The sequence below is a fragment of the Leptonychotes weddellii genome, chromosome 10 (assembly GCF_054177405.1).
Source record: "Leptonychotes weddellii isolate Sample4059 chromosome 10, ASM5417740v2, whole genome shotgun sequence".
Taxonomy (NCBI): Eukaryota; Metazoa; Chordata; class Mammalia; order Carnivora; family Phocidae; genus Leptonychotes; species Leptonychotes weddellii.
In genome coordinates, this window is record NC_138378.1 from 79,117,139 (window position 1) to 79,130,849 (window position 13,711).

Below are 13,711 nucleotides of genomic sequence, written 5' to 3' on the forward strand. Positions count from 1 at the left end.
AGGGACAGCAAGGGCGCTCCTGGGGCCCCCGCCGGTCGCGCTCCCCCGGGATGCGAGTCCTTGAGCCGACGCCCGGCAGAGGCCGGCACGGGCGCGGCTACTCCCCGTGCACAGGGATGAAGCTGTCCCGGCGACCCAGGCGACCCGCAGCGGCCAGCCCCGCGGGCCCCTGAGGCCGCCGCCCCGAACGCTCCGCTACTGGGCTCCCAGAGTTGCCTGGGGCGCCCTCCCCAACCGCCAAACCTCCTGTGGTCCTCCTTGACCCGGACCCATGGAGCCGGCGGTCCTGGCCTCGCACAACCTCCCGCACCACGAGCCAATCAGCTTTGGCATCGATCAGATCCTGAGCTGCCCGGAACCCCCCGGGAGCGGCCTAGGCCCCGGTCGTTCAGGCCAGGGCCATGGGGAGAGTGCGGCGTTCTCGGGTGGATTTCACGGAACCTCAAGCTACGGTCCCGCGGGTTCGCTGGCCCCGCTACCTGGCAGCTCCGGCATGGGCCCAGGCGGCGTGATCCGCGTCCCCGCGCATCGTCCAATGCCAGTGCCGCCGCCCGCGGGAGGCGCGCCGGCAGTGCCTGGACCCTCTGGCTTGGGCGGAGCCGGGGGCCTAGCCGGACTCACCTTCCCTTGGATGGACAGCGGCCGCCGCTTTGCCAAGGACCGGCTCACGGGTGAGATTGTCCGACCCTCCAGCGTCCAGCCCCACATTGACCCCTTTTCCTCATCTTTGATCCTTCTGCTCCAACTCAAGTTCCCCGTACGCTCCCCGCCCGGATCATCCCAGGGGATCCTCCCCCAACATGTATCTCTTGGTCCTGATGCTGAGAGAGGCAATGGGGAGGGAGCTGCCGTCGATGTCCGCGCCCTCCTTTGCAGTCTACTGTCCACACTGCGGGTAGGGCAGGGTGAAGTTCCGGGGGCCTTCTCTTTCTCACCCCAGGGGGAGGGCCATTTCTTCCGAGGCCCTTTCTTGTCTGGAGGCCTTTGCTGGTGTGGGGCCGAGCTTGGGGCACCTGGAAGGGCCGCCCTGAAAACCCTGCCCTGTTCCTTCTTCCTGCCCGTAGCTGCTCTCTCGCCCTTCTCCGGGACGCGCCGCATAGGCCACCCGTACCAAAACCGGACCCCCCCGAAGCGGAAGAAGCCGCGCACGTCCTTCTCCCGCTCGCAGGTGCTGGAGCTGGAGCGGCGCTTCCTGCGCCAGAAGTACTTGGCCTCGGCCGAGAGGGCAGCGCTGGCCAAGGCCCTGCGCATGACCGACGCCCAGGTCAAGACTTGGTTCCAGAACCGGCGCACCAAGTGGCGGTGAGGCTTGGGGCGAGCGAGGGCTCGCGGGAGGCGTCAAGTGGCGGTGCGGCGCGGGGCGGGTGAGGAACCACGGGCCCGGCGGGTGACGACGAGGCGCGGGGTGGGCGAGGGCCGGCCTCGCTGACCCCGCGTCTCCGCTCGCCTAGGCGCCAGACGGCCGAGGAGCGCGAGGCGGAGCGGCACCGCGCGGGCCGGCTGCTCCTGCACCTGCAGCAGGATGCCCTACCACGGCCTCTGCGGCCGCCGCTGCCCCCGGACCCGCTCTGCCTGCACAACTCGTCGCTCTTCGCGCTGCAGAATCTGCAGCCTTGGGCCGAGGACAACAAGGTGGCTTCCGTGTCCGGGCTCGCCTCGGTGGTGTGAGCGACGCCTGCCTGACCGGCCGAGTGCTCTTTAACGGACTGAGGCGCCGTGCGGAGCGCCGGACCCAGGGCCACGGAGCGCGCGGCTGACCACCCCGTGGTGCCGTGGTGCCGTGGTAGCGGAGCTTGTGAGGAGGAGCTGGCTTTGAGGCTATCGTCGAGGGCTCCCCGGCCACCGCGGCTCCTAGGCTAGCGTTTCGAGGTTGCGCCGCGCGTTTAGACTTGGTCTTTCCCGCCATTTCCCACTTAACTGCGGTCGCACGGCAGCTGGAACCCGAGGAGCCAAGAAGGCGGGACTTGCAGTATGGTAGCCAATGAGGTGAGGGGAGGGGGCGGGCTGGCCAATGGGAGCTGCTCTCCTGAGGACTTTGGATTCTTCGGAGGGTGGGTTGAAGCTGGGGTTCTGGACCCACAGAACAGGCTAAAGGTGGTGCTGGGATGGGGCGGCGGCAGCTCGCACTACCTGGGTCTGTATCAAAGGTGCAAAGGAAGGAAGACACCAACAGCAGAATAATGGAAGAGGTGCTGCAGGGCAAGGGTCTGACTGTGACAGGAACCAGAGGGTTATCCACACTAGGCATCTCATTCTTCAACCGTAAAATTAATCGCTAAGGATACCTTTCTGACTCTGAACCTCATGTTGTCATGTGTGTTCAACCTGCTGACTCCGTCCTCCTCCTTGAGCCTCACAACGCACATGGGCGGCAGGGAAGACGGATACTTACACACCCAACGAAACAGAAAATCCAGGAACACTAATCTGGCTCTGGTCTCCCGTGGGGACAGAGAGAGGAAAGGGGGAAGCAGTGGATAAAATTAATGGGCCCCGTGGAGTTAGGGTGAGCAGATTTTGGCAAATAACTAGGAATATCCAAGAAGAATCAAAGATAATTCCAGGGTTGGAGATATAGAGGATTGGGAGTTCAATGGTGTTGTGGATAATGAAGGGGAAATTGAAAGATTAGAGCAAGATAGCTACAGGCAAAACTGAATGCTAGACCTAAAGAGAATACATTCTGGAAAAGTGCTTTTGGGGGGGGGGGGTTGGGTGACATCCACATAGAGGTGGAGATAGATGGAATGATGAGAACAGATAGACTCTCCAAGGGAAGACACTCTGAGGAGAGAAGCAGAGTTCTAAGGATTAAATCTTTCTTTTCACCAATTTCTACAAACATATTTACAATGTGAAAGATGATGGAAGATATCAAAATTAATAATTTAAAGGAAGAAAAGGGAAAGGAGTACCCAGCTGGGAAAAAAGGAAAGTGTGATGTCCCTGAATTTGTTAGAAAAGCTTTAGCATGCTGGTAGGCCAGGGGCTGCTGGGAAGCTTGTTGGTGGAAAGTTGAGAATTTGGGGATGGTTTCAATAGCCTTGAGGGTTAAGAAGGAGCTGGATCTAAGTTGTATGTGGAAAAAAGGGAAGATTTTGTCTGATTTCTTATAGCACTCTCATTCTTCTTCCCCTGTAGGTGAGAGCAAGATAAAGGGAAGTGAGCTTCAGGCAGGGTCAGAGACCAATTGTAGTCAAACTACACATTTTCTGGGTTAGTGACAGCTAGGTCATTCATACCGCAAAGCTTGACCACAGGTGGGAACAAGGCAAGAGGATATTGCTGGAGGAGTTGGATGATATTGTGTCATCTCTAATTCATGGATATTGTATATGCTGCTGCAGAATCAAACTCAAATTTGGCACCATAGAGAAAGAACTTTTATAGATCAAAGTGAAGCACACAAAGACGGGTTTGGCATAAATTGGGGGCTTGGGGGGCATCAGTCGTTCTCCAATAAATAGAAGAAGGCTAAAGAAAGGGTCCAACCTTATGTATACTGTGGCTTACCCAATTTCCTCTATTCTCAGTCTACCATTTCTTGAGACTCAGGTTCCAGGATTTACATTTGATCCGAAGCTTTGGCTGGCTACCTTGGTGCTAGCCTGAGAGAGGACCTAATGCCTTCAGATGAGCTCAGTTCCATTCCTTAGGCATGTCACTGCAGGACACAGGCATCTCCAAACTCTTGGGTAGAGGGAGATTCACTCTCTATTGAAGAATCTGCCATTTCTTCTCTCAGCTGATTCAAGAGGTCTCTGCTCTCACTGGGAGGCAAGTTACTCAAGAAGTATGGAGGGGCCAACTCTACCAGCCTGACAGAGACAGTCACAGTTAGATGATTTCTGTATCCTCCCTTATAATGCAGATTCTTAAACTTCTTCCCATTCCTTCCACAAGCCCTGTCCCCTCAAATCATATGTCACTACAGACCACTAAGATATCCTCTTCTCCTTAAGAGGATATCCTCTAACTCCCCAGCCATAATTTTGGCCCCAAGAAGAGGAATGGGCAGTGTAAGAGGGGTGTCAGGGAACTCACATCTGTGGCTGAATCTCAGAAACAATGGAAAGGCAGTTGTCTTTGGAAATGGAGAAATTGTGGTAAAGCACCCACGGCGGGGGTCTGGCTGGAGACCTGCGGCTTCGGTAGCAGCAGTATGGGGAAAGCTGGGCCACATGCTTATGTGTCAGGAGCAGGTAATTTCCAGTCCCGTCTGTGTCTCGGGCCACCTCATTTAAAAGCAAAGATAGTGAAGGAGTAAGTGAGGGAGAAAAGGAAGGCAGTAGGAAAAAGAAAAGGGGGGGGTGCTGAGAAAGAATTAGGAAGGGTGGTGAGAGTATAAAAAGTAGAGCATCATCTCTAGGTGTTAGAGTCCCTACCATATGGCATTTCCCATAGCCCCCTGCACCCCAATACTTCAAAGGAAAAGTTTCTCCTGCTTCTAAAAAATCCTTTGAATGGTCACCTGGACTCCAGTTTCAGAGATGGCCTATCAATTTTTGGTCCCTCTGCTTTCTACTCCTTTTATGACCTTCACCCCAACTCTTTCCCCTAACCTTAAGGAAGTATCCTGACACCAGCGCTTTCTGAAGGTCTCTGCGATTCTGCTCAGAGCCAAAGGCTGGCTGGGACAAGGGAAGTTCAATTCGTTGCATGAGTTCTAGGAGTTCACCTCGAAGTTTCTGGGCTTGGCACAATGCTGCCCAGTTGAGCCCCCGAGCCTGGCACCAAGCCTTGTCTGCTCCACCTACAAGAGGAAAGGGCACAGCTATAGTTGCAGAGAGACCCTGAAGAGAACCCACCCCTTGGCCAAAGGGCCTCCTCCTCCTGGGCACAAAGATCTACCAGCTGGTTGCACACCACTTTCCCCTCTTTGGAAAATACAAGATGCAGAGTGGGCTACTCACTCTGTATAAAGGCTTCATACACCTGGATCAGAGAACTGTGATCACCATCCATATGTTCCAGGGCCCGACGCAAGGCAGATTCTTCTGCAGAGAGTGGAGGATGGGTGAACCCAGGAGCAGCTGGAGGAGAAGAGAGGAAGGTCATTCTGGGGAATGAGAAAGGATAGCAGTACAGAAGGAAGGGTGAAAAGGTAGGAAGTGTCACTTTGGGAAATTTATTCAAAAGACGTTGATAACTTTCTAGGTGCTTTGTACTTTATTAGACATTGAAGATAAATGAAAGACAGTCTCTGCCCTCAAGTAGCTTAGAGTGTGGTGAGACAGATAAGCAAACTTGATCAGCACAACAGGTGTGTGGACCAATATTTGAAGCTTTTTTTAAAAGATTTTATTTATTTATTTGTCAGAGAGAGAGAGAGAGAACACAGGGGGAGTGGCAGGCAGAGGGAGAAGCAGGCTACCCACTAAGCAGGGAGCCCGATGCGGGGCTTGATCCCAGGATGCTGGGATCATGACCTGAGTCGAAGGCAGACACTTAACTGACTGAGCCACCCAGGCATCCCAATATTTGAAGTTTTGTTAGGAATTAGCTCAGTAGAGAGGGGGCAGAGAGAATCTGAACTGTGGGCATGGCAAGGTACAGAAATTAGTAGCATGGCCTGTTTGAAGACCTGCATGCACCTAGAAAGGGTCAGGGGAGTGGCATGTGTGGCAGAGTGGCAGGAGACAAAGCTGGAGAGGTAGGTGTGGGCCAGGTCATGAGAGGCTGGATGTGCTGTGGCCAATGAGTTTACGTTCTGTCCAGAAGATAGAGAATAGCTGTTGAAGAAGAGTTTTGAGGGAAGAGAGTCCAAGTGTTTAAAGAAGTTTACTTGACAAGTTAGGAGGCTAAAGGAGTCTACGCTGAGTGGTGGTGAGGATCTAACATTGGCATTGATAGTGAGTATGGAGACAAACAGATGAATTAAAAAAAAAACAACAACATTTAGGAGATAAAACTGAAAGAACCTGGAGAAAGATTAGTCTAGAATGATGGTAGTGGAGCTGCAGAGATGATGGCATGGTTTTGTGGTGGTGGTGAGGGAAGAGTTTAAGCAAGTGCTTGAGTTCGGATCTGGGCTTGGTACTGTGGCCAATTCTGATAGAAATGTCCATCAGGCATCGGATATATAAACCTAAGATTCAGAAGAATGGTATTGTCAGGAGATAGAAGGTTTGGAAATTTTAAGTGTAAAGATGGCACTTCAAGACTATGGGTGTGCATGAACTTGCTCAGAGAGTTCAAGGAATGAGAAGGCAAAAGGGGCAAGGATGGAACTCTGAGGTCCAATTTACAGTGGATGAGCAGAGGACAAAAAGCCAGGGAAGAGATGAAGGGAACGGCTGAACAGCCAGAGAAGTAGGATGAAAACCTGGAGGAGCAAGTCACAGAGGCTTAGGGAGGGGGCAGTTTCAAGGCAGGAGAGGTTGCATTTTCAAGTGTCAGAAGGTCATAAGGTATAAGGACTCAGAAGTATTCAGTGGGTTCAGCCTTGGTGGAAGGGGAGGGGTGGTGGGGGGTGAGGTGGTGGTCACCGCGGAACTGAGAGATTTGTCAGTATTATTGTGGGCCTGAGCCTGGGATGCAGTGGGCGGGAACACACCAGGCCGACTGGGGCAGAGGTGATTCTGCATTGCTGCAGGGGAGTAGAGGGTGGATGGAGAGGGGTGTGGAGCTTTAGTAATAACAGGAGAGATTTACACATGCTGGGGGCAAGGACCAGCACTGGGAAAAGGCTAAAAAGACAGGAGAGGGCTAAGTGGTTAGGGCTGGTTTTTGGGGCACTGTAAAGGGAGCAGAGGGGAAAGAGCTGGTCTTGGGAACACCAGAACACCAGAAAGGGCTGGGAAGGACTGAAGTGGCTGCAAGAGCCAGAGCGAGAAGTGATTTATACCAGTGAGCATGGCGGCAAGGGTGAGCATCTCATCCACACAGTCAAACTCGCAGGAGGCCAGCAGGGCTTTGGCCAGCTCAGGGGGCAGGGGGAACTCTGATAGGACGACTCCCAGGTCTGACAGGTTCCCATCATCATCCAGGGCTGCCAGGTAGTCCAAGTCTTCCAGGGCCTGCATCAGTGCTTCTGGAGCTGGTGAGGAAAGAAGGCTGATAGGGCCGGGAGTCTCAGAGCCAGGTCAGACAGCAGGACTTGGGCAGGGGCGTGCTCACCAGGCCGGTCCAGGAAGTGACACTCCCCGGGCTCTGCAATCTGTCTCCTCTTCAGAAGTAACACAAGGGGGCTCAGATTCTCCTCACATATCCTGGGTGCGGACAGCGGGGGCGCCTCTAGTTCTAGGAAGGACTTAGGATACAGGCAGAGGCAGGACCCTGAGGGGAGAAAGACCTGGGAAAGAAGGCCTCTGTAGATTTCTCGGGGTTTGCGTGTGGGGACTCTTTTCATGTTTGATCTCAGGAAGGGCAAAGGCTCTTACCTGGTGGGACCCCTCTTGCCCGCAGTCTTCTTGCTTCTGCCTGACACTTGCTGATTGGTCTCAACACTTGGGATTCTGCTCGGATCTGAGGATTGTACACCTGTCGCCGTCCCACCCCCCCAACCAAGGTCAAGACAGTTCAGAGCGGGCCACTTCTTCTTTAGCCCCCACATCCCCTCATCTCTCTCACTCACACTTCGAAGCTCCAGTCCTGAATCAATGACATGTCGGATGGAAGGGAGGGAGAAGGAGAAGTCAGCCAGCCAGTGAGTGACCACGATCCTTCGGGCACCCAAGTCCATGTCCTCGTATGCAGCCTGAACAGCTAGGCCATGTCCTGGGTGAAGGGGCAGCACCCGTGGTGGAGGACCTCTGAGAGCCAAGGGCTCCACCTCCCTGGACAAGGATTCACAGCACAGCAAAATTTCCTGAAGAGAGGGGTGGGGCATTAAGGCAGTTTTCACCTTTTTGGTGACAAACCCCTTTGAAAAACTGATGAAAGCTATGGTTTTTCACTCTGAAAAAATGCACATACTCATAAAGTTGTTATAATTTCAGGAATTCACTGAGCCACAGTCTCTGTGTTAGATGGAGTCAAAAAAGGGGCGGTAGACCTCTTTACCCCGAAATCCTTGAGTTTGTCCTAAGGACTCCAACATAGTAAATGTTACAACTTCAATGTCCCTAACAAGCATTGCTCCAACTCCCCCAGGGAAGGAAGGCAGCATACATGAGAACCTTCTGCAGCCCATTTTTACCTCCTCACTGGGCAGGTACACTAGCACATCTCCTGGAGCCTCCTTCGTACACAATTCAAGCACAGCTTGGCAGGCAGCTTCCACTCGATCGGTAGGGACAGTGTCCCTGTATATAGGTGTGGGACACGCGCCAGGCCCTCTGGGTACATGCACAGTAGGAGGATGGCCCCAGAAGGCTTGGAGCTTAGGTTCAAGGGCAGGGTCAGTAACCACAACCACTCTCGAGTCCCCTGGACGGTTTCCCAGCCTGGCATTTCGCAGTAGCCCCTGGAGCAAATCCGAGGCCACTGACCGCTCCTGAGCCTCATCCAGCACCAGCACGCCCCAGGCTCCCGTGCCCCGGGTTGAGGCCACCTCCTGTAGAAGCAGCCTGTCCCAGCAAAACCTGTTGACATGGGCAGAGGAGTCAGTGTGGACACTGAACAACTCCAGAAGTCCAGGGGAACGTCTTCCTGGGAGGCCTAGATTTTGATAGTAAGGTCAGAAAAAGATGCCGTGAACCTGTATTGAGACCCACAACCTCACTGATGACGCTTTTTTCACAAGCTGTACTCCAGCTGGGCAAATGAGGCTCGTGATGAGGGTGAGATTGAATATCCAAGGTCCCTGCCTGGGGTTAAGGGCTTAATTCAGCATTGTGTCGTGCATGATCTAAAGGGTGACATGGGCTGAGGGAGGGTTGGTGAGATGTCAGAGGACTGGGCTTGTTTCTACTGGGGCAGGGAAATCAGATTTGGGTCAGGCCTGCAAGAGGCCTCACCTGAGCAGGGTGTCTGGCCCAGTGCAGTCCTCCTGGGGAATGCTGTATCCAACCTCATGACCCAGGGTTATGTCCATCTCATCGGCAACCCGCATGGCCAGGCTCAGAGCTGCCAGAGGGTGGGGCTGAGTGACAGTTACTTGGCCTTCCTGGAACCCCCTGGCCAGTGCAAACTCTGCACACCACTGAGGGATCTGAGGTAGGAATAGGAAAGGACAACCAGTCAGTGAGATGTAGGATTCAGTCAGAAGTGCAGGGGGACTGTGGCCATTCTAATTTGGGGAGTCCCCTGGTCCTTCACCAGCCCCCCAGGGGCCAGTCTAACCCAGTCTCCCTTTGACCACTCCCCTCAAACCCCATGGAGCCCAATCCCCACCTTGCCAGTGGAAGGACCAGTTCTCTAGTCCCTCCCTTTGTCTACTCCCAGAATCTCCCCCCACCTGGGTGCTCTTGCCAGAGCCAGGCTCTCCAGACACCAGCACCACTCCACTGGTGCTACTCTCCAACTGCTCCAAGAAGATAAAGCGAGCAGCCCAGATGGGTAAGGCTCGGCGCTGCTCAAGCAGCTCGTAGTAGCGGGAAGAGAAGGGAAGCCCGTCAAAGGGGTTCACAGCCAACTCAGACTCCCTGGGGTTTGGGCCAGACTCTTCTGCCAGCCCAAGACGCTGAGAGGCCATGGTAGCTGACTGGCAGTACCTACAGAAGGCAGGGCGGTGATTAAGGCCTCATATTAAAATGACTTACACCAACTTCCCACCCTTGATCCCTAACTTGTACCCTCAGGCAGTAATGCGCTGGGGTCCATCCTTCCCAGCATTTCTTGCCTGCCAGGAAACAGTGGAGACTTGAGTCTGAAAGTGTGGGACTATCAAAGTGGACTATTAACCTGTTAGTCAGGTAGTAAAATTCCTGTGACTAACACAGGGGGCCTCCAGGGTAGCAGGAATTATGGTAACCTGTGGGAAGGTTCCGAGGGGAAAAGGATAAAGAGATAAAGAACAGGAGGAGGAAAGGGGTAGGAACCGGGGAGCAGGGCCACAGGGATCCTGGATTCAAACCTGCTTGCAGCTCTGAGACGTGTCACGATGGCAGCCAGTTCCAGACCCACCCAGCCAGTCACCACCAACCCAGACCCGAGTGAAGTACAAAGGTAAATTCCGGCTCCACCCTGGGGCTTGGCTTAAACAGGAATCCTTAAGCCTGGTTTTGGGGTGGGGCCATTTGCTCCACCTTATTTAATTAGTCAGAAGCCTATGGAAAACAGGTTCCAGACACCACACTGAGCATGTGTACTCTACAGACAGTGTACATTGTGCTGTTAGTGAAAGGCATCTTGGGACTTGTAGTTTTGCAGCTGTCTCTTCACAAAGTGGGGCCAACACCCAAGCTAGGGTCCAGTTGCTGCTGGTCTTCAATTCAGTTACACTTCCATAGTATCACTCATTTCTTGACACGAAGGGGTGATTTCAACCACTTCTCACAAACCCACAAGGAGGCTCTCACCCCTGTTCCCCACAACCAAGGGAAAAAGAACCTGCTCAGTGGGCTTTTGAGCCCCAGAGAGGCAACAGAGACCTTGAGTGAAAACCCTGAATTTAATATGATTTTGGGGGGAGCCCCATCCCTCCCTTTTTACCACCCACCCTTCCAGCCAGTTGTAAGTTGGGTGAGGGCTGCCCCCAGTCTCCGTCCTGCGGCTCTGGGTGCCATCCTGTGCTCAGTCAGCCTCCTGGGCCTGTCTCTCTGTGAATCTCCTGCGAGACATAGGAAGAAGACATTGTGTGGGCTTTGCCACATTAGCCCTATAATTAGCTCTCTTCTCCAACCTGCCCCTTCCTACCCACTGTCCTCTAAGCCCCTCACCTTCTCGCGTATTCATAGAGTGCCTGCTTGCGCTCCTGTAGGCTCTCCTGCCGGGCCCAGGAGGACTTGGCAAATGTGAGGGCTGTGGGCTGAGGGGTCACCGGGCCAGAGCTGGGGAACTGAGGTGATCACAATGTCAGAGGGCTTGCGAAGTCATCATCATTAAACACGCATCGAATGCCTACTTTGCAAGAGAGGCACCGTGCTAGGGTCTCAGGATCAAAAAAGAGACATCAAGGATAGGGAATATGTAGACTGCCCATCCCAGCCCTAGTCCTGGACCTAACCATTTCCTGGGTCTCACCTTGGGGGCGGAGGCTGTGGGAAGGGACTGGGTCCCTTCAGTGATATCTTCAGGCATGAACGCTACAGCTCCCTCAAGCAGATTAGTGATGGTCAAGTCTACACAGCCAGTTCTGGCTGGGGAGAAGGGAAGAGAGAAGAAGGGAGTCTGTTTCCTTGCTCACTTTCTCCCCTCACCACCCACTTTTCCTCTCTGCGCCTGTCTCCTGTGTGAGGCTACCCTTTCCCATACCCAGGTCTCTCTGGATGACGCCCAGTGGCACATGGGGTAAAACCTCCTTGACTCTCTGAGCCAGAGCTGCCAGCCGCACACCAGGAGAAGGGCCAGGGGAGGGAGGGAAAGAAGACTGGGCTGCAAAAAAGAAATCCGAAACATGGTGAGTGGAGAACTGGGAGGAAGGAGGCTGACTAGCACAGGAATAGGAAGGGAATCACAAGAGGCCGAGAAAACCCAAACAACTTTGTGTACAGAGACCACATACCTGACTGAGGGCGCAACCTGGGGTGTCTCTGTCGTTTCATGTGCTCTGCTTTGTCTGCTGGAGTGAGTCGTGTCCCTGTCTGGCCCAATTCTTTGGCCACCAGCTAGGGAGAATTGGAAGGTTGAAACTGTCAAGGTCTCAAGACTTCCTCCTCCTACCCTTAAGGAAAAACCCCACCTCCACCCTGTCTGTGTACCCTACCACCTCTTGCACACGGATGGCAAACTCTTCATTCCCCTCCCCCAGCTGGCGATGAACAGGAGGGAGCCACCTGCAAAAAAAAAAAAAAAAAAAAAAAAATCATGTTTGTGTGCATCTAGGTAGAGACTATCACCCTCTCCCCCTTTGATACTTCTTTTCATGTAACAGTTGTGATCAGGGTGGGGAGACAGTAAACACTTTGTATTGCCTCTGTGATAAAACCTTGATACTAAACGATCTGCAAATGGACAGGGAAGAGGCAACCTCCCTGACCTTGAGGTGAGCTTCTCCCAGCCACCAAAAAGTGAAGACAGTTAATACCTTACTTGATACACTGTGAAAGGGACGAAAAGTGACCACAGCAGTTCTGAGACCCAGGAGGCATCGGACACCGTCTGGAGGGAGGGCATGAAGTGAGTTCTAAGCCTGGGCCAGGAGTGGGAAACTTACCCTCCAAGCCCCAGAGATTCCCTGTCCAACACACACTCACCACAGAGACTAGGGGTCTCTGGACTCGCAGGGTAAGAGGTTGTACCACATCCTGAATAGAAAATGGCCAGGAACTGGAAGATGGAAGAGAAAGTAGGATGGGATTCTAGCCAGCCGGTCAGCACCTGACTCAGAACAGAAAACTGTCAAACTGTACAAGAAAATAAATGAGGAATAGAGATACAGGGGAAAAGAACTAAAAGCGAACAGAAAAGAAATCAACTAGGACGTAAGAGGTAGGGCTGAAAACTGAAAACTCAAGGGCCCCCAAGCCTGACCACCTACCCAGCTGGAGACCGATACCTGTGCTCACCCACCTGAAGCGCAGGAGCCCCTCCCGGCCATTGGTGGCCTCTTCCTCAGGGAAGAGCAGCAGAGGGGTGGGAGGAAGCCTCGTGGAAGCACAGAATCTCTTGAGTGACTCCACCAATTCCCCCCGCCCATCCATCTCCATGAAGCCCCGAGACCAGCACACAAAACTTGGGGGACTATTGAGTAGAGGCTGGAAATCGAGAAAAGAGAAAGCAAGAAAAGAACATTGGGAAGTGAGAAAAACTGACATTTGGGATAAAGAAGCGGGATTAGGGGTGAGGCTCAGTGTTTCGTGGTCCCCAAGGGAAACGCGGGCGGGCAAAGGGGAGCCGAGCTGGGCCCCAGGGAACCGCCCCGTGGAGCTCTCGGCTTTGCCCCCCACTCACGGTGCTACAGCTGGTGAGCAAGTTGACTATGTTATGGTCGAAAGGTGTCACGTGGTTGGAAATGAGGACCCTGACGCGGTGATCCCGGAGTCCGGAGTCCTCCTGCCGGGCTACGAGCCCCAGCACCGCACACATGGTCCGCACCACGAACCTGGGGGCGCAGGCAATGGTGACTTCACGGCCTCGGGCCGGACCCAGCCCAGACCCTCCCGGAACCCCCAGGTCGTTACCTGCGAAGGACACTGTCTGGTAGAGCGCAGCTGACCAGAAAGACGTGGATCCCAAGAAAGAGGCGCAAGACGAGGAGACAGAACCCGACTGGAGCGTAGAGCAGCAGCGCGAGGAGCAGGAAGCCGTCACCCGGGAGCCTGGGGGCGAAAGGCGGGGTGATCGGGCGCCGAAGCCCGCGTGGACGCGGGAGCCGGCCTCTTTACGCCAGGGCTCTTACCGGTGCGAGTCAAAGAGCCGCTCCGGCCCCAGCGCCGGGGAAGGATCCATTGCTGCTCCTTTAGGGCTGTCCGGCCGCCGCCGCCATCTTCGCGCCCCGCCGCAGGGGCTCCTGGGAAGGCGGAGTCTTCGGGCATCCGCCCAGGGTGCCGGCACCCGAGGTCTTGAGGCGCCCCGGAAGGGCTAGTGTCCCAGCATGCCTCGCGGGCCCTTGGGCCACCTCATAACTCGCGTCCCGCGGGGACCACAACTCCCGGCATTCGCGTGGCGGGGGCGGAGTCGGCCTCCCGGAATCCTGGGTCCCGGCGTGCACTTCTGGAGGACTTCA

At 54.5% G+C, this 13,711-nt stretch overlaps 3 protein-coding genes across 5 annotated transcripts; 1 reads left to right on the forward strand and 2 right to left on the reverse strand.

The window, feature by feature from the left end:
• Positions 1 to 271: 271 nt before the first annotated feature.
• On the forward strand, positions 272 to 1,668 carry TLX2 (T cell leukemia homeobox 2). Its single transcript, XM_006735322.3, has 3 exons — positions 272 to 671; positions 1,065 to 1,302; positions 1,452 to 1,668. Exons 1-3 carry the CDS (start codon positions 272 to 274, stop codon positions 1,666 to 1,668), a joined length of 855 nt encoding a protein of 284 aa, XP_006735385.1.
• Positions 1,669 to 3,360: 1,692 nt separating this feature from the next.
• DQX1 (DEAQ-box RNA dependent ATPase 1) lies at positions 3,361 to 10,325 on the reverse strand. Of its 3 annotated transcripts, XM_006735324.3 has the most exons (12): positions 9,959 to 10,325; positions 9,341 to 9,596; positions 8,901 to 9,094; positions 8,141 to 8,525; positions 7,577 to 7,810; positions 7,383 to 7,482; positions 7,120 to 7,278; positions 6,848 to 7,039; positions 4,914 to 5,033; positions 4,563 to 4,753; positions 4,045 to 4,235; positions 3,361 to 3,818 (listed from the first exon to the last, which is right to left on the reverse strand). In XM_006735324.3, the coding sequence occupies exons 2-12, from the start codon at positions 9,575 to 9,577 to the stop codon at positions 3,662 to 3,664; spliced, it is 2,160 nt and encodes a 719-aa protein (XP_006735387.1). In that variant the 5' UTR covers positions 9,578 to 9,596; positions 9,959 to 10,325; the 3' UTR covers positions 3,361 to 3,661. The 3 variants fall into 3 exon arrangements, with proteins under 3 accessions (XP_006735387.1, XP_081652753.1, XP_081652754.1); XM_081796627.1 differs by having other exon boundaries at positions 9,341 to 10,325; XM_081796628.1 differs by lacking the exon at positions 4,045 to 4,235 and having other exon boundaries at positions 9,341 to 10,325.
• A 151-nt stretch (positions 10,326 to 10,476) lies between these two features.
• AUP1 (AUP1 lipid droplet regulating VLDL assembly factor) lies at positions 10,477 to 13,535 on the reverse strand. The gene is given in 13 exon segments (XM_006735323.3): positions 10,477 to 10,654; positions 10,764 to 10,882; positions 11,068 to 11,183; positions 11,299 to 11,418; positions 11,549 to 11,651; positions 11,753 to 11,819; positions 12,071 to 12,144; positions 12,240 to 12,312; positions 12,556 to 12,740; positions 12,937 to 13,087; positions 13,167 to 13,304; positions 13,385 to 13,479; positions 13,482 to 13,535. Coding segments are annotated over 13 exon segments (1,317 nt in total). The 5' UTR covers positions 13,521 to 13,535; the 3' UTR covers positions 10,477 to 10,617.
• Positions 13,536 to 13,711: the final 176 nt, after the last annotated feature.